We start from the raw sequence: 26,897 nt of genomic DNA, 5'->3' as shown, positions 1-26,897 counted from the left end.
TCGGGATTCAAACCCAGGCGAGAAAGCTTATAGGCAAGTGTGCGTACCTCTAGGCCATCCTATCAACCCGTCCCACATGTGTGAATGTTCTTCACACTGTAATAGTGTCATAGATAATGTGACTAGTACTTCTCAAATTTGTTTTTGCTTTTTCATAAGCTTCTATCTACATACAGTGGAGATAAATAGATCTGTCATCACCACTGCATGCAGAATGTAAGCAAATAATTGATGACAGTCAAGATATAGGATAAGTGTTGATGCAGAACACCTGAATAAGTTCCGAAACATCCATGGCCCAATTTCACCCAACTTGTTTGTCACTCATTGCTCTTCTTTAATTTCTCTCAACGTCGTCCTCTTGAGTATTCTTACTTGCACTTGCTCCAAAATTGCAAACTGCGCAGAAGCTCCAAACGACAATTTGATTATAATTTGTGCATTTGGTCTAAATGTATTTTCTTCCCAAAGATGAGAAGAAAAGACCTGACAGACACGTCATGTTTAATTGGCTCCATTCAAATCTCCTTATGGCTTTGTGCATACAAACGCCAGTTTATCAAAAAGAAAAGTAAAAAGAGCAAGACGTGTTTCGTCAAGGTCAGCCATACAGAAGAACATGTAGCCAAAGGGAGACTCAAAGTTCTGACGACAAACCAAATATGCTATTTCAAAGGATGCTAATGTTATTTACGAAGTGCCTAATGTGACGATTTATAATTCATGAGCAAGCTATTCATCACTGATAAAGTCCTGCGACGAAACCGTCGAGTTTTAATGTCTGAACTGATGGATTGCAAAATGCTGCAGCATCCAGCCTATTCACAAAGGTGATGAAGAGATGCAGAAAGATACTCGGTAATCTTGTCTAAAGGGGGAAAAGGATGATTTTTATTTTAACCCGAGTCGAGAAAGTTCAATCGGCTGACGCCTCAAACTGCAAATCAGAAGCTTCACGCACAAACCCACCTGCGAGTCAGAACCGTCGGAGCTGGTATGGCGCCCAGAGTTCCTGCTCTGACCATCAAGGCCCCCATTGAAGGGCTGGCTTACCTGCAGGCTTGCCATGAAGTTGCTTCGAGTCTGGGTGCTCGAGATGCCAAAGAGCACACACAGCTCCTGTGGGTAGATCATGGGGAGAATTATTTCTTTTCACACGACATGTAGAAAGCAGGGCACTAGGCAATATCAGGCACCCCAAGAACTCACTTGTTATCAATAAAAGCGCTCCGTCACATTGGCCCAGCACTGGACAACTGGACAAAAACCTGGCCGCCCCATACAACACTTGGGAGGTTCCTCATCGAGGATTGCTAGATAAAGGAGCATTCCATTGTGACTCATCTCCTCTACCACATAGGAATTAGAGGCATCAAGATCGGTCAACAAACAGAGTACTCAGTAATCATTGAAGATCCAATTTGAAAGTTCAGTTCCTGGGTTGTCAATGAGGGAGTATGAAGTTTTAAAATAATTCAAAGAGGAGCTGAAATATAATACGAGGCGATTGCTTCTCCAACCAAATGTTCAAACAGTAAAGTGTAAGAGACTTTGATTGTTGGCTGAACAATGTGGGGGTTTATCGGAGTGTGGCCTTGGTGTAAGAGAAGACCGCATGCTCGGTGGAATTCCTACAGCGACAGCTCCCACACACTGGGCAATCTCAGACCAGCTGCAGGCTGTCCGTAGTCTGTACAGATAACGAATGGTATGGGCACGAGAACAAAGCAAGCTATTCTTTCTCTACAGATTCAGCCCTGCCTCCCTCTCTGCCCCACCCCCACAAAAAAATCACAAATATAATAAATATAAAACAAAGGGTCTTACAAAATCATTTGATCAGCTGGCAGAAAACCCAAAACATGAGAGATTAAGGAGAGTGATGTTATGCCCTCCTGAGGGAGAGGTGCGGCTGGTATGAGTGTGCTGTCTCAACTCGCGCTTACTCGATTGTTGACATTTCTCATATGTTTTTTAAGGTTGGCTTGGCTTTGCACAATACAGGTGGACAGATTTTTTCTTTAATGACAGAGCTCACAGGAGGAAAACATTATTACATTTTCACAAATAAACGAAGGTACTTGTTAAAGAATGTTTTTTTTTTATTATTAAAACGAGGACAGCAGAGTGGAGGATACATACATGTGTGCAGAGGTTAAGTAAAACAAAATAAATTTACAATATTAAAGGGGAGGTTGAGTTAACACGATTTAAAAACTCAACCAAAACACGTCTTCCCCGACTTTAGCAATCGTATAAACACCCTCTCCCGCCGACGGTGATGTGATATTATCATTGTTGTTGTTATTATGCATCAACAGCCACAATTACTCCCACATTCCTGTGGGTTTAGCCAGGGGAAGCTTGTCCCAAGTCTTTCACGAACTGCATGGCTAGGCATGACGTTTGACCAAGGTCAGGAATTCGTAATTAGTTCAGGGTGTCGGCGATAGCTCACCCGAGGGATATTCAACGTCCAGCAAATAATTCTGGCAGACAAGATGCTCAGTTTAACGTCCATTTTAGGGATGGCACAAATATTGATGAATCAACCAGTCTGTGAAACACGGATGACAGTTTATAGCTGGGTCGGGATTCTAACCCAGACTAGACGGCTTCAAGGAGTGCGTGCATACCTCTCATCCATCCTGCCAACCCCAGTGTTAATATTGTTACGGTTTTGGAAACTTAGCCCAGGGGGGAAGCACACATGGAGACGTTGGTGACCCGAGGATCAGTTGTTACCTCCGCCACCAAAGGGGGAAGGAGGTTATGTTTTCACCCCTCTCTGTTTGTTAATTGCCGGAATCCGAAGTCGGTTGTGTGTGTCATTCTGTGTGTCTGTCTGTCTGTTTGTTTGTGTGTTTTTTTACCCTGTAGCAGCCACACAGTTTCAGCGATCATGACCAAACTGGGTACAGACGTCGGCCATGGTCCAACTTAGACACTTGTCGTTTTTGGTGAATCTAGGTCAAAGGTCAAGGTCAAGGTCACCGAAATTCTTATTTTCACAATAACGTCCACTAAAATGGTCGTATAGACTTCAAACTAAATCCAAAAATGTGCATCTTAGGTCAGGGATGGGAGCATGTGCCAGAACAGCGCGTCGCTGCGTCCACTTTCCGCCGGTACTCCAGGGGCCTCCGTCTGGCCATCCCCCAGGCAGATGCCAGGCCCATCCCCATCTCCTTGAGATGATGGTCAACCTGCTGCAACCATGAGGCACATGGTCGGCCCACTGGCCTCCTCCACTCATGAGACTCCCTCGCTGAGAGAATCTGGTGAGCAGGATCAGCGTCAGGAAAACGAGCCACATGTTCATACAGCCGCAACTAACGCTCACGGACTATGCAGGTAACAAATCTCATCCGAGTCTCTCTCAGCAACCGCTTGTTGGACACAAAATCCGACCAGCGATAGCCAAGGATTCTCCGAAGAGTCCTGGTACCAAAGGAATTAAGTCTCCATCTCAGATCCTTGGTCAGAGTCCAAGTCTCGCACCCATAGAGCAAGACTGGAAGTACCAAGGACCTGAAGACTCGGACTTTCGTCCTCCCGCACAGGTACCGGCAGCGCCACACCCCATGATCCAGTGAATCCATGACTCGCCAGGCCCGACCCAGACGTCTATTGACCTCCGGCTCGCAGCCAGCAGAGACATGAATATCACTGCCAAGGTAAGTGAATCTCTCCACGACCTCAACATCCTCACCACAAACAGACACAGACAGGACAGCAGCATCCAAGATGTCACCGAAAGCCTGGATCAGGGGTCGGGAACGTTTTTGACTCAGAGAGCCATTAAACAAAATATTTGGAAATCTATTTCAGTGAGAGCCATATAATATATTTTAAGACTGAATTCAACGAAATGTGAGTATAATAAGCCTCTGAATTTATTCTTTTAAATAATGTTGTTATAATACTCACCATTAATGGGACTTCTGGTGCTGCATGGATTTGCTGATGGCTTTGTAGTCTGGTTGGTACTTGGTGAGGTTAAGCTTCATGCAAGCGTTGAGGCTTTCATCCGTTAGACGTGATCGTAGGTTGGACTTGATGTTTTTAAGATGTGAGAATGACTGCTCACATGCATATGTAGATCCAAACAAGGTCAATACAGCAATACTCACACGCTGCAGTGTGAGGTATGTGACAAGAAGCACGTTCCAAGTTTTGATAATCAGCTCGTCTTCGGGTTGAAGTTTTTTCATTTCTGTCCACATGTGCTTGCTCACCAACTCCGCTTTCTGTCGTGCGATTCTTTCCAAATCTTCATTCAGTGACTTGAACTTATTCACCCACATGTCTGAGGCCTTCAGGTCAGCCACTTCTGCTTCAAAATATCTGACGGAGACACCAGGAATGTAACTCAGGTCGGCTGTGTTCAGTGAACACTCGTTTGGATGGGTGATGAACTCAAAAAAACGAGTGTGCTCACGAAATTTTCCAAAGTGTGCTTTGAATGACTGTAGGAGACTGGATGTGAAGCCAGCTAACTGGTGGAGATCAAAGTTTTGAGTGGGCTCACTTGCTGTGCATGCATCTTTAAATTGTCTGTTTTTCAAAATGATGAAAAAAAAAAAAGTTATTCAAACTCCAATTTTATCTGCGAGCCAGATGCAATCATCAAAAGAGCCTCACCTGGCTCGCGAGCCACACGTTCCCGACCCCTGGCCTGGATCTTAGTTTTGACCCAAGAAACCCGTAATCCCAACGGCTCTGACTCCTCATTCAGCACCTCGAGGGTCCCCAAGAGGATATCTAAAGTCTCCGCAAAGATGACTGCATCATCTGCAAAATCAAGGTCCGAGATCTTGACATTGCCAAACGATGCACCGCAACTTGATCTCTCCGACATCCTCCCTAAAATCCAGTCCATACAAGTGCTGAAAAGTGTGGGGGCAAGTACACATCCCTGACGAACTCCAGTAACAACTGGAAATAAGTCAGAGATGGTACCACCACACTTCACAGCACTCTCAGTACCAGAGTAGAGTTCAGACATCAGATCAATCAGTTTTGGTGGCACCCCACGAAGACCAAGAATCCTCCAGAGGACATCCCGATTCACTGAAGCGAACGCTTTACAGAGATCAACATAGGCTGCAAGCAGCCCCTGCCGAAACTCTCGTCTGCGTTCGGTGAGGACACGAAGTGCAAGGACACGGTCAATCGTTGACCTCTTTGGTGTAAAGCCTGACTGCTCTGGACGCTGGTGCTCAAGCAGATGGTGGCGAACCCTATCAAGAATTATCCGAGCAAGGACCTTGCCCGGCACCGAGAGCAGCGTCACCCCTCGGTAGTTGTTGCAGTCTTGGCGATCACCCTTCCCTTTCCAGAGAGGGACAACAAGGCCCCTCTTCCAGTCAGTTGGGATGATGCCTGTGTTCCAGGCAGAGCACAAAACTGCATGCAATGACACGAGTGCAGCATTTCCACCAGCCTTGAGAAGTTCAGCATGTTCAGTTCAGGGAGGAAAAGAGAAGTTCAATTCTGCATCCAACCATACATCTCATTGGGGTGTCACACCAACACCCTTCTTAGCGGTAGGGGGTCGAATGTCAAGGGGGTCGGGTCAAAACTTTCAAATTGCGATAAAAACGCCATTTCAAGTCCGACTGACTTCCAAGTTATGATCATAACCAAACTAAGTGCTATAACTCATTAAACAGTAGCACTATTGACTTGTAAGAAACAAATTGTTTTCCAGGTTTTTGTTTTTTCAGAGATCATGGAGATATGACAAAGTTATTCCAGCAATTCCTTGCTCAATGAGCAATTTCATTTATTACTTGAGGAAATCTACGATTTTGTCAAGTATGTAGGTCGGTTCAGTTTGTGAGTTTGTTTGTTTGTTTGTGTGTACGTCTCGCTCTGCAGGTCACATTTCGGGTCAGAATGTCATGGAACTTCACCAATGGACTTATTGGCCACCAGAATAGAACCCTATAACTTTTGGCATGTCAAGGTCAAAGGTCAAGGTCAGGAAAAATTCCTGAAAATCGCGAAAATCTGTATCTTTTAGCATGGGCCGATTTTCAAAAATTCATGTCTCCGCCAAATCTTAACGGATTCCTTTCAAATTTGAAACACGGACGTAGGAGGGGAGTATCTTTGACTGGATGAATTTCGTCAAGTCCTGGCCCTATGGGCCATTTTTATTTGTTTGTCTGTTTGTACACAGGATATCTCAAAAAGTTGTGGACGGATCCGGATGAAATGCTGTGGGCAGGTTGGGTGTGTGACAAGGGTGAACTGATTAGATTTTGGTGAAGATCGGAATCCGGATCCAGAACTGATAATTTTTTTATGTGATTCTTCACCATTGGGAGATGGGGTTAAACTAATATGTAGCACGATATCTCAAAAAGTTGTGAACGGATTCGGATGAAACTTGTTGGAAAGGTTGGGTGTGTGACAATGAAGAATTGGTTCAATTTTGGTGAAGATCCAAATCTGGATCTGGATACGAGAATTATTTAATTTTAAAAGTGATTATTCACCATTGAGAGATTGGGCAAAAAACGATATATAGCACGGCATCTGAAAAATTTATTAGACCTGATATGTTCTCGTGGATCAGGCATTGCACGGCGGAGGTATGCGCTCGACCGAGTACCCCTCCAGTTTCATTAGTATTTGTGTAGATAGTCCTTTGTCCCTGGTCAAGCAGTTGTTCGGTGGGCATACATCGGTTCGTTTGGATTTCCCCGGTGTAACATGTTATCTCCCCCCCCACCCCCCACAACCGACCATCTACTTTCAAAATCCCTCCTTTCCCCACCTCCCCGACCCTGCTCCTTTCAATCATTCCTCCTTTACAGCATCGACCCATTACCTCCCCCCCCCCGCCATAAAGCACAATTCCCCTCCCCCCCCCATTTCAAACATAATTTTGGTCGTACCTCGGCCCAGCAGCATGCCTCTCCATTTTCGCATTGTTTGATTGGGCACGTTTGATCTGTCTGTGGTCGTTAATCTTTCATGCCGATCAGATTACCTTCACCGCGTGGGACTGCGTCCATTCTCACATGCATGTTCATAGCACAACGTAGGCTTTGTGTACAACTGGATCACACACACACGTGATCACAGGCCTGTGGGATAGGGCTTCTTGCATGTGAAACAGTACGTATAGTGTGCACAGGGAGGGGTTGAGGGCTCTCTGGCCTTGGGTGAGTGAAGAGAGGGGTAGAGGGTTGCATTGAAAGTTTCCACGGAATGACATGGAATTTTCCACAGGCTGTATCGTCGACCCACCCTATCGAATGCGCACCAGTGGGGGACAGGCTCACATGAGCCCAAATGAGAGAAAAGTGATTAGGAAGAGGAAGGGGACGGAGACTCGCACAATCAGGTTGAGAGGAAGAAAAGGGAGGGGGGGAAGCGCACAAAAGGAGGGGAGGAGATGAGAAAGAAAGCTTGGCCTGAGAGGAGAGAAAGCTCAGAGAACCTGCGTGAGGAAGAGAAGGAAACCTAGAGGGACCGAGAGTTTTTAGGGCAGTGTGGAAAGCCCAGAAAGCGGTTTGGTTTGTGGGGAGCTGTTGGGAATGGGGACCCAACAGAAATGGAGTTGCTTGCAGCTGGCAAATCTGGGACGTCAGACAGGACTCATCTACTAGGTCTGGGCACCTCAGGGACATGGCTGTGTCCCATCGCACCGCATCACTACTGCCCATCTTCCCCATCCTTTCCTCCGCATTCTCTAGTATACGAGGTGGCATAGCCCTGTCGGGCTGTGTGAGGTGAAGGAGAAAAGAAAAGACCCCACTTTTCTGTTCTTCTCAAGTCCTTCTTTTATTCTTCTCCCCCGATTTGAATGACGGCCATGTGTCCCTTGTGCAAGTAAGATTGAAAAAGAATGAATACGTGTGATGGTTAAATCTGCTCTTATGTGCCTTTTGCTTTCTTGCCTGAAGATACTCACCGTTAAATGTTTACTTGCGTGTGCATGTGTATAAATAAATAATTGTTTGTTGTAATTTCCAATCTGTCTCGGTTGTCTTTTCCTTCATTGGTCCGACACAGTGTGAAAATATAGTTAGATGGGAAGTTTTACCCCACCTGATTTGCTCTGTTAGCCGGTGCTGCACCTCTCTGTCCCGCTCGACAGAAGATCACCAGGTGTGCCGCTGAGGGTGTAGCCTCTAATTAGATTGCCATGCTAATCGAAAGGCTTCGCGGAAACATTGAAGCGTAAACCCGCTTGGCTGGTAGTCTGAGTCAAGCGGCTACGGCTGTGAAAGAACTACAGCCCATTGGACCGCAGAGTTATCTGTGGTCGGCGGCCAAAGGACCGGGTGTTCAGGAGAAACTCGAGTGATTCCCCTTGTGGCGAGCCCCGAACCCTGAGCCGTAACAACATTATCATTATTATGGCATTATAATCGGACTGAATTCACCAATTAATTTGTGGTTATAATAATTTGACCAAAACTCTAACTTGGATGACATGGAGGCTGAAGTCAGAAGTGGAGGAAGATGTGTCAACAACCTAAGGTATGCTGACAAAACCACTCTATTAGCAGAAAGTGAAGAGGACTTGATGAAACTGTTGCAGACAGTGAAGAAGGCTCGTCTTTATTTAAATATTTTTAAAAAGACTAAAATCCTGTCAAATGAGAAGATCGATGTGTTCAGATTGGGAGACGACAGTGTGGAAACAGTAGTTGAAAGCTTTATCTTCCTGGGTTCTAAGATTGAAGTGAACTGAGAACGTGGAGGAGAAATGAATAGACGGATTAACAAACAAATGGAAAGACGAAGACGTGACAATACAAACCAAGAGGAGGCTGGTAAATGCTATGGTATTTCCAGTTGTAATGTATAGATGTGAGTTGCAGACAGTGCAGAAGAAAGAAAGGAAGAAGATTGACAGCTTTGAAATGTGGTGTTGGAGACGAATCACACTAAAATATGCAATTCGGTGTCTGTCTGTCTGTCTGATGGCGATACAATCAGTCGTTACTCGTCCAATCTCAACCAAACCGGTAAGACTAAGGGTCACATGACATCATTTGTCCCCCTCCCAAAGGGGATTTTCCGCTTGGGTGAAATCCATGTTAAGGTGAATAGATAGCACATCGTGGTGTTTTTCCAAGGCCACTTCAAACAACAAAAGTGTTCATAGAATACGATTCTCTGTGCAGTGTTCAGGTATATACTTCAATTTTAATAAAATAATGATTTTAAAGAGTGTGCAAAAAATAAAAAATATTTTAAAAAGATTAAAATCCAGAAATTTAGCGCGACTGAGGCATTCTTATAAATCACCCTTATATACTGTAATACAAAGACGTTGAGTCGCAATTTAGGAGATGGAGGCTTTATTGATCGCCATCGGATGCAGCGTCAATCAGCATCGTAACCATACAGAAAGCCTCTTCTTCACCCCGATACTGTGCCCTCTCACATGCCACATGTCAATATATAGCCTGGTTCGTGGAAGGATTATGAAGGTAATTTGTGTTCTTCAATGTTCAAGTATATAATTCAATTTAAATAAAGGTTTAAAGGTAAAACAATAAATGAATTACAGGTTTTGCCACCATTTTACCCAGTGTCTATTAAATCACCCGATCCAACACGTCACATTAGTTATTTGTGCCTGTTGTTTGGGACCTTTGGCTTTAAAGCAGTAAGTTTCCTGTTTGGAATGATTTTCAATTTTGTTGGACTGTCAGGCAGGCAGACAGATGAAAAAAAAAATTATCTCACTCCTCTCAACGACAAACTCGTCTTCCAATTAGTGTTCAAAATACAACATTTCATTTAAATTAGTTGTTCCTCGAATATAAACGGATAAGACAGAAAGAACAAGAGACGGACATGAACCAATACGTTAACCGTGCTTTGCTTTTTATGCACGTGATAACAACACTAATGATAATAGCATAATATTAATGTTATTACAAGACAATATGAATACCAATGTCCCCCCTCCCCAAGGGGTTTTACCCCCTTGGACAAATGCCATGTCAATGTGTATAAATAGCTTATTGTGGCATTTTGTGGGGCACCCCTAACGGAAGTTAAAATATTATGAGAAGGGCACTCGATAGAGCGCATACCTCCACCACGCAATGCCTGAGCCATGAGAACATATAGGGTCCAATAACTTTTTGAAACATCGTGCTACATATGGTTTTTAGCCCTATCTCTCAATGGTGAAGAATCACTTTAAAAATCAAATAATGATTGGATCCAGATCTGGATTTGGATCTTCACCAAAATCAAATTGATTTGTCCTTGCCACACACCTCTGTCCACAATGTTTCATCCGACCCTATCCCTCAATGGTGAAGAATTACTTTAAAAATTCTAGCATCTGGATCCGGATCTTCACCAACATTTAATCAGTTTGTCCTTGTCAAGCACCTAACCTGTACACAAAACTTCATCCAAATCCATCCACAACTTTTTGATATATCCTGCATACAAACAAATAAACAGACAGAAAGAAAGGATTGAAAACATAACCTCCTTCACCTTTGGTGGCAGAGGTAACAATCCACAAACATGTATGATAACCTTTTCAAAACAATTGCTACTGCTGTTTAACACTAAACTGAAAGGGAGGAAATCCAATGTTCTTGAGGCATTATATATGCATAAATCGCATACTCCACAGACAAACGTACCGGAACCGAGATCTAGTGTGAGAGATCATTTATTTTTGTGTGTGTGTGTGTGTGTGTGTGTGTGTGTGTGTGTGTGTGTGTGTGTGTGTGTGTGTGTGTGTGTGTGTGTGTGTGTGTGTGTATATATATATATATATATATATATATATATATATATATATATATATATATATATATATATATATATATATATTGGCCTGTCTGTTTGTTTGTATATCTGTCTGTCGTATTATAACTTGAGAACAGATTAACAGATTTCAATAAACCAAACTACAGTGGAAAGTTTATTTTTATTTTTATGAGTGTATGGGTACACGTGGTGAAACTGCAAACGCCAATTTTGACACTGGTTATCCTTGCACTCGGAATCCTTTTTCTTCTTGCACTAATGATTAGCCATCACAGCAAAGATTGGCATTTCCATCAGCAAAGCAACAGGTTTCATATTCTAGTATGTGTGTGTATAATATACATATACATATTGTTATGGAAATTGCCCTTATTGGACTACTAAATATAGGATTAGCTCAGTTCCCCCATTAAATGCATGTATAGCGAGATTGTTTGGTAAAAAGGACGTTATATGTGTGTCGGGAGGTGTAAAAGGCTGTTTTATTGTCTGTGCGGTGGTGGAGGACCGAGAGATCCCTCTTATTCCTACCCCATCCCGGGATAGGCACCTCCCAGTCGGCTGAGGGGGTGTGACCTGGAGAGAGGATGTGGCGAGAGGGAGCAAGTGACGCGAAGGGGAGGGGTTTTTGTTCAGCTTCGCCGAGAGAGGCGTGCTCGTAGAACGAGAGAAAAACGAAAGGAAAAAGGAGTTCTCAGTTTGGAAAACTGCAGTCGCTGAGAGAAGGCATCCTCGTGTGTAGAAGGAGCGAACGAGAGAGAAAACGAAGACCTCAGGTTCAGTTTGGCAGTTTGGAAAACTGCAGTCGCTGGGAGAAGGCGTCCTCGTGTGTCGAAGGAGTGAACGAGAGAGCAAGCAAGGACCTCATGAACAACTTCAGTTTGGCAGTTTGGAAAACTGCAGGCGGTTGAGAAGCTGCTCGTGTGTCGAAGGAGCGAACGAACGAAGGCTTCGTAAAGAGATTCGGTGTGTGGAGAACAGTCGCTCTCAAGAGGGTGCTCGTGTTTCGAAGCGAGCGAACGTAAGAAAGGCTGCCTGCACGTTGAATCGGCGATAGACTCTAAGGAAAGAAAAGGTGATTCGACAGAGAGAGAGGAACTGAGAGGACGAAGCGGAAGTCGGGCTTCGAGGCGGGAAAGCAGGAGAGGAGACGCCGGAGCCTCTGACGGTCCCTGTTCACACCAACGGCTCGACACGTTTGCCGATCCGCTTGCCGGAGCCCGGCACCTCAATTTGGGCCTTGGCTGAGGAACAGGCCAGGCCTGGATTTGTATGCTGGACCATGAGAGAGATCAGCTGAGGCCCATCGTCGACAATGCGTGGGGCCAGAACGCGCTGAGGAGGGCGTGCGCACGCGGTGACTTGAGAAGGAAGAGTACGGCGCCACCATCTTGCCACGCAGTGCGTTCGAGCTGGGAGTTCGAATCCATGGACATCCACCTGTTGCGAGCGACATTCGTGCTTTTGACATTGTCCTCTCATCCATGAAACCTCACCAAGTACTCTGTCTTGTCTTGCATGCATGCTGTCTGTCTATGTGTCTTTGTCTGCACGTTGTTCAAGGCATATTTCGGTAGCGACCCCCTCGAAACCTGTAGTCCGTGGTTCCCTAGTTAAGAACGGGTTGAGGATTGTTAATAAAACCATTGTCTTGAATTTTGCTTGTGTTGTGATCCCCGATGTTCCCCAATAAATCTGGTTAATTCGTATGAAGTTGCCGCTATGGATTAATTTCTGTCGCGTCGAGGAACGATCCGTTCGATTGGCATATAAAACCAAAATGGTAAGACTGGCAGATAACGCTCGGCATCTGACACAACCAGTCTGTCACCAGGGATTTTATTTCCCCAACTGGCAAGGTACAAGGATTACGTTGGTATCGCGATTGAAGGCGCGTGACCCGAGACCTGTGCTGAGCCGGCCGGCGTTATAGATCCCGGAGATGGCCGGAGTGGGTTGAGAATCCCTCCGTCGCTGAATCCTTAACAATATATATATTGTTGTGGTTGACCAAATTCGCAAACCACCATTCAGGTCCCTTAGGTGAGATATCTCGGTAAGTATATGTGTAGTTAGGCCCAAACCCGTTGGCTAGAGGGAATAAATGTCATTCATGCGTGCTGCGACTCTTCAGGATAGCCGTTTTCTTTTACTATCTTTATTTTGGACCAACCGCCATTATTACCACCACCAACCACGTCTCAACAGTCATCACAACATCAACCACCCACCACAACGCCGCTTCACCACAACAGCCACGACCTTTACCGTCACACCTCGCGACCGTCGCATCGCCACCGTTCTTGCGCCGCTTGTGGGTACCGGTATTGGACTCGTGCAGGGCGCGCACCGAACAGCGTGTACAAAACATCACGGACTTTCCGCAGAAAAACGGATCAAAAACGACTCACGCCCACTTTGTTCCGTCCAATCGGTGAGCGAGGGGCAATTTGGCCCCGCCTCCAGGGCGTTGGAGGGCAGTCGCTATATGCAAATTCATGGATCAAAAAGCATTCACGCCCACTTTTTCTCGGGCCAATGGGGAGCGAGGTGAAAGGTCGAAGGCAGGGGGTCAAAGGCGAAGCCACGGGGCTTATATAAGCGGCTGCGTTCGTCAGAAAGGTGGTGTGCGTTGGAAAGAGTGAGTTCGGAGTTCAAGAGAGTCGTCGGTAGAGCTGGAAGGAAGTTGCGCGTTGGAACGAGCTGTCGGCGGAGCTGTGGAGAGGTGGCGGCGGCGAAGACGGACGAGGGGGTGCTCGCGTCGATGCCGGGAGCTGAAGGCGGGAGGCCGACGGCGCGACCTGGTCGAGGTGGAGACGCTCGTCGCGGGACCCGAGACAGAATAAAAATCCTCCTTTCCCCGAGCATCAGCAACCCCCTCCTGTTTCCCCCCCGCGCTAAGATAGTGCGACAAAAGGGGGCCCCCTTCCCACCCCCTACCAGACACTGTCCGCGAGACCCGCGGAGTTGGGGCACCATCGCCACTTCGCGCCTCATCATCAGACGGGTAGGCCCGACCCGGTCTCGGCCCCAGGCCCGCCTCATCCTTGAGGGTGTTCTTTTTCTTGGTTTTGGGTATGTGTTGTCGGCGCCGTCTGTGAAGTAGAATTGTATAAGTGTTGCCGTGTGCTCGGTAGTCGGATAGCTCTGCATTGTGTCTTCGCTTTTACATTTGCTTTTTGTGTAAAATTGCATTGTGTTTCTTTTCCTTTTACATGTGCTTTTGGTGGAATTGTATATGTGTGCTTTCCGTTCATCGCGAATAAATGTGCTTTATGTTGAACTGTTTTCCCGCTTCGCTTCGTCATTTCCTTCATTGAATCCTCATCTTGCTTCACGTAAAGGGTTGGTAGTGGGCTGAATACGCCCCATAATTAATCGAACCGTCGAGGCCGACGATAACACCGCTCGGTTATCCCGATAGTACGGAACGGGTCGCTTAAGTGGCCCGTGTCCGAAGTCGACATGCGGCGAGGCGCGATCGCCCGGTCTACCCTCCGTGTGGGTACTAAGGTAGGTCGAATTTGGCGAGCAACCCTATCCCACGCGGGGGCCGATTGGCTCTATCGCGGTGAGACCGAAAGGTCCACCCGTGACTGGTTCCCGGCGTTAGTCCGAGAGGGTCACGACTGGATTGTCCGTCCGGTGGGCGACGTGCCGTGATTCGAGTTACGTGGCCGTTCGCACGCCGGCGGGCGCGAATCCGCGACACTGGTGTCAGGTCGTGCGATACAAACCCATCGCCCTCCTCACGGCACTGGTAACGGAGAACGGGAAAACGGGCTCTCCTGTCTCCAATTAAATTCACGGGAATCGGTCCAGGGGTGAGAGAAGCGACCCCCGATTCCCTCCAAATTACGAGCGATTCAAATTAACCCTTTAAGAGAAGCAAGATGGCGTCTCAAGGCGAGCGGGAGCCGGGGGTATTAGAAATGGATGTAGAATGTGTAGAGTCCATGGTCCAGGATGGAATCCCCGTGCAGGAAATGTTGATTGTGCAGGAACACGGACTCGCCCAACTGAACCCAGAGCCCGAAATAGGTGCGGCAGCGGCCGCGGTGTACGACACCTCCCCTCCCCCTCTCCACCAAAACCTCCCGATTCTTGCCGAAACGGCTCAGCTGAGTGCATCCGACATGGCCCAGCTATTCACCATGCTGGCACAAATGAATGCGGAAATAAAAAGCATGAACGAAAAGATCGATGCGAGTACACAGCAAATGAAGGAAGAAACGAAAAAGCTGCGGGGTGAGACACAGAACATGGGCCGAAGCCTGCAGGCGGGCATGAAGGCCGTAACCGGGGAGATAAGAATGGCGACTCCACGTGTGGGAGCAAACGAGCTGGGAGGGGGTGCAACGGCTGACAGGCCCGCGGTGGAGGCGGGTGAAAAAATAATTCGGGGAACGTGTTGGGCGAGGGTCGTGACGATGACCGAAAGGGAAAAATTAAATGGGGAGACCAAAACGTGTGAGACGAGACACGAGGTGACGACAACGGAAATAATAGTTGAGACAAGGGAGGTAAAGGGTGAAGAGTTGGCAGAGACACGGGAGATGGGAACGATAGAGGGAAGACGACACGATGAAGACGGGGTAAGTGACGCACACACACACACACACACACACACACACACACACACAGAGGTAGTGGAGGATAATGAGGGTGAGCTGGTGGACTGGGTAGAGACCCAGTGCAAGCAGCTGGATAGCCACCTCCAGGAACGAGGGGAGGGAGTATGCCCCCTTGAGGCGAGTCACGACCAGGTGAGTTCGGTCGTGCTTTGCGAGGTTGAGGGGACGAGTGCTGCGAACGGGTGCACGGAGAGCTTGGGGGGTATAGAGGCCCCAGAGACCCTTGTGGGGACACGAATCCACAGTGTGGTTGTCCCTGTGTGTGTGGTGCAGGGTGTGAGTGCGTCCCCGTGTGTGGAAGCGACCCCGTGTGTGAGTGGTGTGGTGGCGATGGTGCCAGAGTACGTGCTTCCCAGCACGCAGTGTGTGGATGAGGCACCGTGTGTGGAAGAGGCCGTGTGTGTGAGTGAAACGGCCAGTGTGGATGAGGAACCGCGGTTGAGTGCCCCCGCGTGTGTGAGTGAGGCACCGCGGGTGAGTTCCCCCGCGTGTGAGTGAGGCACGGTGTGTGGATGAGGCACCGCGGGTGAGTGCCCCCGCATGCGTGAGTGAACGGCCGTGTGCAAGGTCGCTGTGTGCAAGGGAGACCGTGTGTGTGAGAGAGCGGTATGTAAGGGAGATGTCGGTTGGCATGCGGGAGCACGCAGCCGCGCCTCCCGGTGTGAATGTAATGGAATGGAGTGTGAGCGTCGTAACACGCAGGTGTGCGTGGGTCGAATGGCGACGACGACGACAGAAGAAAGAAAGCCGAGTAGCGGCTGTAGTTGTTTCGGGGACCGTGCCGGGTTCACCCAGCAGTGAGCACGAGGTCCGTGCTGTGCAACGCACGAGCCCCCCACGTGCTCGCTTGCGAGAGTGAAGTCCCGGTCCGGAAACGCACGCGGTGGATTTGCCGATCCCGCGGACGGACAAAGTTTAGGCAGGATAACAGATTTGGACCGGACGGGTTCTCCACGCGATCGTGTGTGAAGCTCCAACGGGCAAAGCACATGTGTTCGCGTGGGGAACCCCTCTAGACGTGGGGCTTGTGTTTTTTTTATGCGCACGGTGACGTCATGGCTGCACGTGTGGTTGGAATCCGGCAGGAGGGGTATCCCTGCCGGATGGTACCGTTTGGATGGACGAGGAACACGTGCAGCTGCATGACGTCACGGTCAGGTGCAAAGTGCGCGAGTTGCCGCGCTGGTGCTGCGCATGAAAAAAAACAAAAAAACAGCAAGCCTCACTTTCGGGTGCACAGGATTCCTGGGCAAGGGGTGGAAGACCCCCTTGGCCTGGGCACAGGATGGAAACTAGTTAGGGGGAAGGGTTAGCTTAGCTAGACCGACTCCATGGGGCAGGGGTAAGTCCTCATGGAGTCCGTGGAATGGATTAGGTAGAGGGATTTAGTGAGCTTTAGGTTGGGAAATAAAATGGGATTATTTTGGAGACAGAGACAGACTTTGGATGTGTAGTGGGGATGTAGTTTAGCGACGTAGTGTTAAAAGGAACGTGCTATAGTTTAAGGGACGACGTGGGAGCACGAGTTAGTTAGGGGAGGTAGTCAGAAGGATGGCAGAGTTCAGCGGTGTGTGTGTTGAAGAGTTGTGGGTTGTGAGGTGAGTACGTGTACATGTTGAGTGAGTGAGGCCAGCGGGTCTGTGTGTATGGAGCAAATGGGGAATGCATGGTGCGATGAGTGATTGGGGGGAGGAGTGACTCCCGCCCAAGGGACCCCGGGGTCAGTAGAAAGTGAGTTAGGGGGTTAGTCAAATTGAAAAATGGAGGTTGTTTTGTTGTTGGTGTGAATGTAGGCTCGAAACCCGTTTGGAGGGGTGCAGGAGCCCTGTTGACGGGCTTGGGAGCGTGGCTGCGAAAGGTGAGTATCGCTGAGTGGGTACCCCGGGCACCAGGCTAGTTGGCCGCGGTAGGCCAAGGGCCCATGGGGGGCCGGGATAGCGTAGTGGGCACGGGTGCGTCTGCTTGGTGCAGAGGCCCGGGGCGCCATTAGCCGCGTGGGCAGTGTTGTGGGCAAGGGTGACCCTCGGAAAGGGGCCTGGGAAGCCAGCCTGCCACATGTGCGTTTCAGGGGAGGTGCCATGGGGGGCACTCCACGGTGTTAGGGAGCTGGTAGGCTCGGAGGCAGTGTAGTGCCCGGGGGTGCCATAGCGGGAGATTCGGCAGAGGGTCGTGCCTGCCAAAGGGAGCCACGTGTCCCAGCCAGGAGACCGTGTGAGGGCACGGAGAGAAAATTGGGGGGGCGAGGCCCGAAATTGTGAGGACACCAACACAGGCGACGGGAATCTGGGTTTATAGAACCAATAGTTTAAGCGAGAGGCGCTTGTTGAAAGCCCCGGGGTAGTTCAACAGTTAAATGGTTAGGGTAGATTAGAAAGTGTACCCCTCCGCACCATCCATCCCCTCGCTCTCGTTGTGGGCCGCTGGACCCACTTTGGTTATAGATCGCTGAACTCTGGGGAGGCCATCCTGAGGCTTCGTTGGGCCTCGACACAGGACGTTAGCTCTCCCTTATTCCCCTCCGGGAAGGGAACGTAGGGGTTGGGAGTAGGCAAGGTGACAGGATAGGTTAGCCGAACAAGGACGATAAAGGGGGTAAGGGGACGATTTATAGAGGGGAAGTAAAAAAAAAAAAAAAAAAAAAAAAAAAGTTGGGGCTAAATTGGGGTTTGACAAATTAAGGGAGTGGGTATGTAGTGACAGGCAAAGGCGATAGGTGGGAGGGAGACAGGTAGGTAGGTCCGAGCCCGCCTTCCGAGTGGCCAGCACCACCGCACTCCCTCCACCAACCTCCACTGAACGGCAAAGGCTGGCCAACTTCATCGGCTGGCCGTGTTTTGCTTCAAGGCGGAGGCCGGCCAACTTCATCGGCAGCTGTTGTTTTGCTGCAAGGCCTGTGCCATCGGCTGGCCGTGTTTTGCTTCAAGGCCTGTGCCGGCCACTTCATCTGCAGCTGTGGTACTTCAAGGCCTGTGCCGGCCAGTTCGTCTGCCGGCTGTGTTTGCCTGCAGTGGCCTTCTTCTGCGGGCTGTGTTTGCCTGCTGCCTTTGCCATGCCATGCCCACTGCCCCTGTTCACCAGCCCCCGTTCAATTTTTGCTTTGCCTCCCTGTTCATTGCCATGTGCGCCAGGATCAAGGCAACAGTTTGCAAGCTGCTAGAACTGCCCTGTTGGCAGCTACAACACGGGCCTGCAGTGGCGGCCCGTGCACCGTGTTTGTGTCCATCCATCCATTCGTTGTGTTCATTGCGTGTGCCACTTGAGCTGGCACGGAGACTACGTTTGTGCAGCCCATGCACCGTTGTGGTTCACTGCGTTCAGTTCATCCATTCATCCATCCATTCGTTGTGTTCATTGCGTGTGCCACTTGAGCTGGCACGGAGACTACGTTTGTGCAGCCCATGCACCGTTGTGGTTCACTGCGTTCAGTTCAAAAGGGAAGGCCTTGGACTGCGTGTGAGCAGCCGGCCACGTTCCCTGTCACCTGCATTGTTTTGAGCCAGAGACTGCATGCGAGCAGCCTGGCTCCCTGCTAACTGCTTTTCCTTTGCAGAGTTCAGTGATCCTGGGCCATGGTTTCGTGTAAAATTTGTAAGTTAAGGTTAAGATGTACTGTAAATATGAGTGCGCCCCCGGCATGTTTGTCTTAGCGCCGGCAATTTTATTTAAGTCGTCCGTGTGAGTGAGTTTGTTTAGGTAGAGACGCAGCCCTCAGGTTATTTATTTTGGGGACACAAATACCATGAATGTCGCACTCAGGGATCCGTAGGTAAAATGTACTAGGGGAAAACTACACATGATGGCACACGAAAATTTGACGACTCGGGACGAGTCTGTAAAAAGGGGAGGGGGTAGTGTTGTGGTTGACCAAATTCGCAAACCACCATTCAGGTCCCTTAGGTGAGATATATCGGTAAGTATATGTGTAGTTAGGCCCAAACCCGTTGTCTAGAGGGAATAAATGTCATTCATGCGTGCTGCGACTCTTCAGGATAGCCGTTTTTCTTTTACTATCTTTATTTTGGACCAACCGCCATTATTACCACCACCAACAACGTCTCAACAGTCATCACAACATCAACCACCCACCACAACGCCGCTTCACCACAACAGCCACGACCTTTACCGTCACACCTCGCGACCGTCGCATCGCCACCGTTCTTGCGCCGCTTGTGGGTACCGGTATTGGACTCGTCCAGGGCGCGCACCGAACAGCGTGTACAAAACATCACGGACTTTCCGCAGAAAAACGGATCAAAAACGACTCACGCCCACTTTTGTTCCGTCCAATCAGTGAGCGAGGGGCAATTTGGCCCCGCCTCCAGGGCGTTGGAGGGCGGTCGCTATATGCAAATTCATGGATCAAAAAGCATTCACGCCCACCTTTTCTCGGGCCAATGGGGAGCGAGGTGAAAGGTCGAAGGCAGGGGGTCAAAGGCGAAGCCACGGGGCTTATATAAGTGGCTGCGTTCGTCAGAAAGGTGGTGTGCGTTGGAAAGAGTGAGTTCGGAGTTCAAGAGAGTCGTCGGTAGAGCTGGAAGGAAGTTGCGCGTTGGAACGAGCTGTGCGTTGGAACGAGTTCTCGGCGGAGCTGTGGAGAGGTGGCGGCGGCGAAGACGGACGAGGGGGTGCTCGCGTCGGTGCCGGGAGCTGAAGGCGGGAGGCCGACGGCGCGACCTGGTCGAGGTGGAGACGCTCGTCGCGGGACCCGAGACAGAATAAAAATCCTCCTTTCCCCGAGCATCAGCAACCCCCTCCTGTTTCCCCCCGCGCTGAGATAGTGCGACAAAAGGGGGCCCCCTTCCCACCCCCTACCAGACACTGTCCGCGAGGCCCGCGGAGTTGGGGCACCATCGCCACTTCGCGCCTCATCATCAGACGGGTAGGCCCGACCCGGTCTCGGCCCCAGGCCCGCCTCATCCTTGAGGGTGTTCTTTTTCTTGGTTTTGGGTATGTGTTGTCGGCGCCGTCTGTGAAGTAGAATTGTATAAGTGTTGCCGTGTGCTCGGTAGTCGGATAGCTCTGCATTGTGTCTTCGCTTTTACATTTGCTTTTTGTGTAAAATTGCATTGTGTTTCTTTTCCTTTTACATGTGCTTTTGGTGGAATTGTATATGTGTGCTTTCCGTTCATCGCGAATAAATGTGCTTTATGTTGAACTGTTTTCCCGCTTCGCTTCGTCATTTCTTTCATTGAATCCTCATCTTGCTTCACGTAAAGGGTTGGTAGTGGGCTGAATACGCCCGATAATTAATCGAACCGTCGAGGCCGACGATAACACCGCTCGGTTATCCCGATAGTACGGAACGGGTCGCTTAAGTGGCCCGTGTCCGAAGTCGACCTGCGGCGAGGTGCGATCGCCCGGTCTACCCTCCGTGTGGGTACTTAGGTAGGTCGAATTTGGCGAGCAACCCTATCCCACGCGGGGGCCGATTGGCTCGATCGCGGTGAGACCGAAAGGTCCACCCGTGACTGGTTCCCGGCGTTAGTCCGAGAGGGTCACGACTGGATTGTCCGTCCGGTGGGCGACGTGCCGCGATTCGAGTTACGTGGCCGTTCGCACGCCGGCGGGCGCGAATCCGCGACAATATATTATATATATATATATATATATATATATATATATATATATATATATATATATATATATATATATATATATATATATATATATATATATATACATATCCCAGAGAGGATAATAACATGACCCTTCCTGTCACTCTGTCGCAAGCGGGTGTACTCGTGTTTAAATTTCCATGGACTGCAAGAAGAACAAACAAATCAGTGCTTGAAGAAATCAGACCATTATGTACAACAGCAGATACCCGTCTACAACGGGTATGGGGGACAGGACGAATCACAATACTCGGTTACGGAAGTTTCTTCGGATGTTTTGCGCCGCATTCAACAGCTCAGTTCATATTGGTGGCGTGTCTGGGTGCCCATGGTAGCGTTTGAGACCGGTCGCTTTAGATTGTTGGCCTTGACACATCATGCCGGATGAGTAACACTAACGATTCGACATATTCATAGTTTCTATATTACCTCCATCAACAGATTAACAACATGGCAGGATAAAAGTCGTAAATGCTGAGTTGAACAAACATCCTGAACTCATGGACTTAGTTAAGTAAAGCACGTCGTCTGGGACCCGGCCGTCGGTTAGTCGCCGAATGATGCTGAATGCTGCTGATTGTGATGTACATCGATGTACAAGCACTGATGCTAAAACAGAAACTGTCATACTTTGGTTGGATACTTCATATATGCAGAAAATCTAAGTCTGGAGAGGTCAACCATGCTGGGTATGGTTGTGGTAAGAGAAAGAGGCAGACCTTGCATACATTTGATGGATGGTGTAAACATTGCAACAAAGTTGTCTCTGCTTAAGCTTCTGAAAGCAGTGCAGGATAGGCAAGTTTGGAGAAAATGATCATGAATATCACCACAAGTCGACCACTGGTTATAATCCTTTTTACTTCTGGTAGGTGTGTGGACCAGAAACTTAGCCGACACACTGCCCATGGTGCAAGTACGTCCATTTTTATCCACATTTTCCTCAGGCGAGGATTAAACAATGCTAGCAACCGTGAGCAATGGAGTTATGTGTCAAATAAAGGTCACAATTTGGCCGCAACAGTGTCAGAAGCAATAAATCATATCATACTTGGGGCAATGGCTGGCTGAATGACCATGAAGCCCCAAGACACAAGTTATAAACAATCCAGATGAAGTCCACATATAGTCCAACGGCTGGAAAAGTCAGACAGGCAATGGGATACATCATTCAGCCGTAAAGGCTCATTTAAGCACCTTTATTAGGTAAAGACCATTGCGATCTCGCGAAAGGCCTACCTTGAGTTGCAATCTAGCTGAAGACCTAGCAAGTTGAAATAGCTCAGATCCATTAGTCTGTGGTGGAAAGGATAAGCATAGAATTCCTCAAGGAGATCAGGTTTCCCCCAAATTTCTTCAACAGCAGTATAGCGACTTAACTGTTTAAAAAGGTAATCATACACTATATGTTGAACAGGAATGACTGAATTGTAAGCCTGGTACTGGCTCAGGATCTGAGGGTCCCGGGTTCAAGCCCCATTCTCCACTGAATTAACACCAGGTGGGGTTGACTCAACCCATCATCCTTCTGAGGTCGGCGAAATGAGTACCATTGTACTGACATCGGGGCACAGCATCAGCGACATAGTTGTGCCCCAACAAAATGATAGCTACCTGGCAGCTAAGTTGCCATATACAAGAAGTAGAAGTAGAAGACCGAATAGTTTGTGGTTATAATCATAATTCATTTTTGCTTTCGGTAGGAGTGCCCCACGAAATTCCACAATGAGCTAAATATATACACACCTTAATACGGCATTTGTTCAAGGTGGAAAACACCATTGCGGATGGGGGGGGGGGGGAATGAAGTCGCAACAACCTGTTGTGTGACATCCTCTCACCCCCTCCCCCTCATCTCCCTGACGAGTTTGGTTGAAATTGGATAAGTAACAACAAAATGCAGCACGGTCAGACAGACAACACCAAACTGTGCATTTTAGTATGACGTACCTCTGGCGTTTACCTTATGGGTAGCAAAGAGGAAAGGCAGAATATGGATTTATTTATTTACTTGTATGCAGCCTGTGGCTGCATCATTTTCTGGGGGCGCAGCTGTGCCACTGATGCAATGCCCACGTTAACAGTAAGTTGGTACTCATTTTACTGACCTCAGAAGTATGATAGGCTGAGTCGACCCACCTGGTGTTAATTAAACGGTGAAATGGGGGCTTGAACTCATGACCAGGTCAGGTATGGGAGCATGTGCCAGAACAGCGCGTCGCTGCATCCACTTTCCGCCGGTAGTCAAGGGGCCTCCGTCTGGCCTTCCCCCAGGCAGATGCCAGGCCCATCCCCATCTCCTCGAGATGCTGGTCAACCTGCTGCAACCAAGAGGCACGTGGTCGGCCCATCAGCCTCCTCCACTCACGAGACTCCCTCGCTGAGAGAATCTGGTGAGCGGGATCAGCGTCAGGAAAATGAGCCACATGTCCATACTGCGCCAACTGACGCTCACGGACCATGCAGGTAACAAATCTCATCCGAGTCTCTCTCAGCCACCGCCCTTGGACACAAAATCTGACCAGCGATAGCCAAGGATTCTACGAAGAGACCTGGTACCAAATGAATTAAGTCTCCGTCTCAGATCCTTGGTCAGAGTCCAAGTCTCGCATCCATAGAACAAGACTGGAAGCACCAAGGACCTGAAGACTCGGACTTTCCTCCTCCTGCACAGGTACCAGCAGCGCCACACCCCATGATCCAGTGAATCCATGACTCCCCAGGCCCGACCCAGGCGTCTATTGACCTATGACTCGCAGCCGGCAGAGACATGAATATCACTGCCAAGGTAAGTGAATCTCTCCACGACCTCAACATCCTCACCACAAACAGACACAGACAGGACAGCAGCATCCAAGATGTCATTGAAAGCCTGGATCTTAGTTTTGACCCAAGAAACCCGTAATCCCAGCGGCTCCGACTCCTCATTCAACACCTCGAGGGCCCCCGAAAGGATATCTAAAGTCTCTGCAAAGATGACCGCATCATCTACGAAATCAAGGTCCGAGATCTTGACATTCCCAAACGATGCACCGCAGCTTGATCTTTCCAACATTCTCCCTAAAATCCAGTCCATGCAAGTGCTGAGCTGAAAAGTGTGGGGGCCAGTACACACCCCTGACAAACTCCAGTAACAACTGGAAATAAGTCAGACATGGTACCACCACACTTCACAGCACTCTCAGTACCAGAGTAGAGTTCAGACATCAGATCGATCAGTTTCGGTGGCACCCCACGAAGACGAAGAATCCTCCAGAGGACATCCCGATTCACTGAATCGAACGCTTGACAGAGATCAACATAGGCTGCAAGCAGCCCCTGCGGAAACTCTCGTCTGTGTTCGGTGAGGACCCGAAGAGCAAGGATACGGTCAATCGTTGACCTCTTTGATGTAAAGCCTGACTGCTCTGGACGCTGGTGCTCAAGCAGATGGTGGCGAACCCTATCAAGAATTATCCGAGCAAAGACCTTGCCCGGCACTGAGAGCAGCGTCACCCCTCAGTAGTTGTTGCAGTCTTGGCGATCACCCTTCCCTTTCCAGAGAGGGACAACAAGGCCCCTCTTCCAGTCAGTTGGGATGATGCCTGTGTTCCAGGCAGAGCACAAAACTGCATGCAACGACACGAGTGCAGCATTTCCACCAGCCTTGAGAAGTTCAGCATGGATGCCAAAGATCCCTGGAGCTTTACCCTGTTTCAACCGGTTCACCGCAGCCCGTGCTTCCACAAGCGAAGGTGGACCAGAATTGATTGGAGGGTCAGCAACAGGGATTTTAACACCATTGGCGTCCAACTCGAAAGCTGGTGGATCAGCCTGGTACAACCGCTCAAAGCAACCGGCCCAGCCGGCCTTCACTTCAGACTCCTCTGTGAAGAGCCTACCACTCTCTGCTCTAACTGCAGTGCTCCGAGGGATAGGCTTGGATGAATGCAATGCGCGAATTCCCCTGTAAGCGGGACGAGAATCACCTGTCCACAGGTGATGCTCTACCCCCTCACAGATTCCTCGCACATAGGCCTCCTTGTCCACCCTTAGTGCAAGTACAGTTTTAGGCCTCAGCTCCCTGAGCAGCTCAGCTCTGCCATTCAGCCTGACCCTGCGACTCTGGTCAATGGTATCCAGTTTCCCTTGAGAGACAAAATTATTCTTTGCCCTGCGGTGAGTTCGAAGACATCCACCGGCAACATCAAGGGCAGTGGTCTTGAAGGTAATCCATAACTCTTCAGGACCCCCCAAAGCACCCAGACACCCCAAATGTCCACTCAGCCTGTTCGCAAACTCCTCAGCTACTCTCTCATCCTTGAGCTTGCCAACATCCAGCCGAGGCTAGGATGGTACCAGTCTCCAGGATTTAAGGTGCAGCTTTAGAGTTGCTACAACAAGCCGGTGGTCAGTATTGAGGAACTGAGCACTCCGGTAGACCCTGCAGTTCTGGATCATCCTCCAACGACCGTCAATGAGGACATGGTCAATCTCCTTTGCCACACCGCCAGCGTTGGAATACCAAGTCCAGTGATGAGCTTGTGGGTGCTGAAACCATGAACCAGCCACCCTAAGTCCATGACTTCTTGCAAAGTCAAGGAACTTAGTGCTATTCTGATTCATAGTTCCTGACGCATGGGGACCAACACATGTCTCATAACCATCCCTATCAGTTCCAGTCGATGCATTGAAATCCCCCAAGACTAGAAGTGTATCTCGTCTGGGGCACTGATCAACCACAGACTCGAGCGTGGCGTAGAATGTGTCCTTCACGGTGAGGTCACTCGCCTCATTCGGAGCATAGACAGAGACCAGGGAAATGACACCTAAGGAGTGACGAATCCTAAGTCTCATAATACGCTCGTTGTAAATCTCATAATAACATCTTAAACTCGCCACCTTAACCGATAAGTCAACACCAGGTTTTCGGATATGGATGATAGGAAAGCAGCCGCAGCAAAAGTAGGGACAGGTTTCTTCTCCTTGTGTACACAGCATTTCTGGAGGTGTGGCTGTGCCATTGATGGTAGATCATGGCAGCTCATGCCATGATCGACCATCAGCCTACCGTAGATCATGATAACAATTTAGAACATGGCCAGGGTACTGGCATCGAATGGCCTACCCATTTGAAAACAACCATGGCATATTTGACTTCTGCATGCAAATGGTACAATCAATGGGACAGCCAGCTTAACATCCCCTTTGAAGGAGAGTGCACTCACAGATGTAACATTCAGCCTGAAACACCAGAATGACAGTTTATCGTCAGAGTACAAATAAAACCCACGCTAAACAAGCTGCCTTTGAGCGATCACAATCAATAACAAAGTGGGAAGGAAACGAAGTTTCACAAGAAGCAGGAGCATTCTAAAGATGGTAAAGTTCCGACCTGCTCGTCAGTTAACACAGTACCAACCTTCTGTGGACTGGTCTGCTTTCAGTCTGCACGAGGAAAACCCAAGTCTATCGCAGAGCAGATGTAATGCAGTAACACAGCCCCCCCCCCCCTCACCAACCAACTCCCTACCATTTTTAATGATGTCCATATTATTGTGCCCCTCACTCACACCAACACACACACACACACACACACACACACACACACACACACACACACACACACACACACACACACACACACACACACACACACACACACACACACACACACACACACACACACACACACACACACACACTAATCACAAAGAGCCTTTATCCCCCCCCCCCCCAACGCTTAAATACCACATATATATTACAAAGCTTCAACTTTACAAACAAAACAATTCACAAGCACCGACAGTCAGAGGATGAAATGACTCCGCAAATCTCAATGACAACGGCACTCGATAGAGCGCACACCTCCGTCAGGCTGAACAGTTTACCTTTT

At 48.9% G+C, this 26,897-nt stretch overlaps 1 protein-coding gene across 3 annotated transcripts in view; it reads right to left on the bottom strand.

Moving 5' to 3' along the window:
• The window catches only part of PALS1 (protein associated with LIN7 1, MAGUK p55 family member), a 46,516-nt gene that overhangs the window by 16,006 nt on the left and 3,613 nt on the right, over positions 1-26,897 (bottom strand). For 2 of the 3 annotated variants that reach the window (XM_085853055.1, XM_085853053.1), the window contains exon 2: positions 970-1,119. In XM_085853055.1, the coding sequence (XP_085709181.1) occupies positions 970-1,068 (99 nt within the window). In that variant the 5' untranslated portion in view covers positions 1,069-1,119. Of the gene's footprint in view, positions 1-969; positions 1,120-1,209; positions 1,361-26,897 lie in introns of those variants that run through there. The other variant, XM_085853054.1, reaches the window with a different exon arrangement.

This window comes from Eptatretus burgeri, chromosome 13 (assembly GCF_056783735.1).
Source record: "Eptatretus burgeri isolate ZD-2024b chromosome 13, Ebu_testis_v1, whole genome shotgun sequence".
Lineage (NCBI taxonomy): Eukaryota > Metazoa > Chordata > Myxini > Myxiniformes > Myxinidae > Eptatretus > Eptatretus burgeri.
This window is presented reverse-complemented; position numbering and strand designations above follow the sequence as displayed.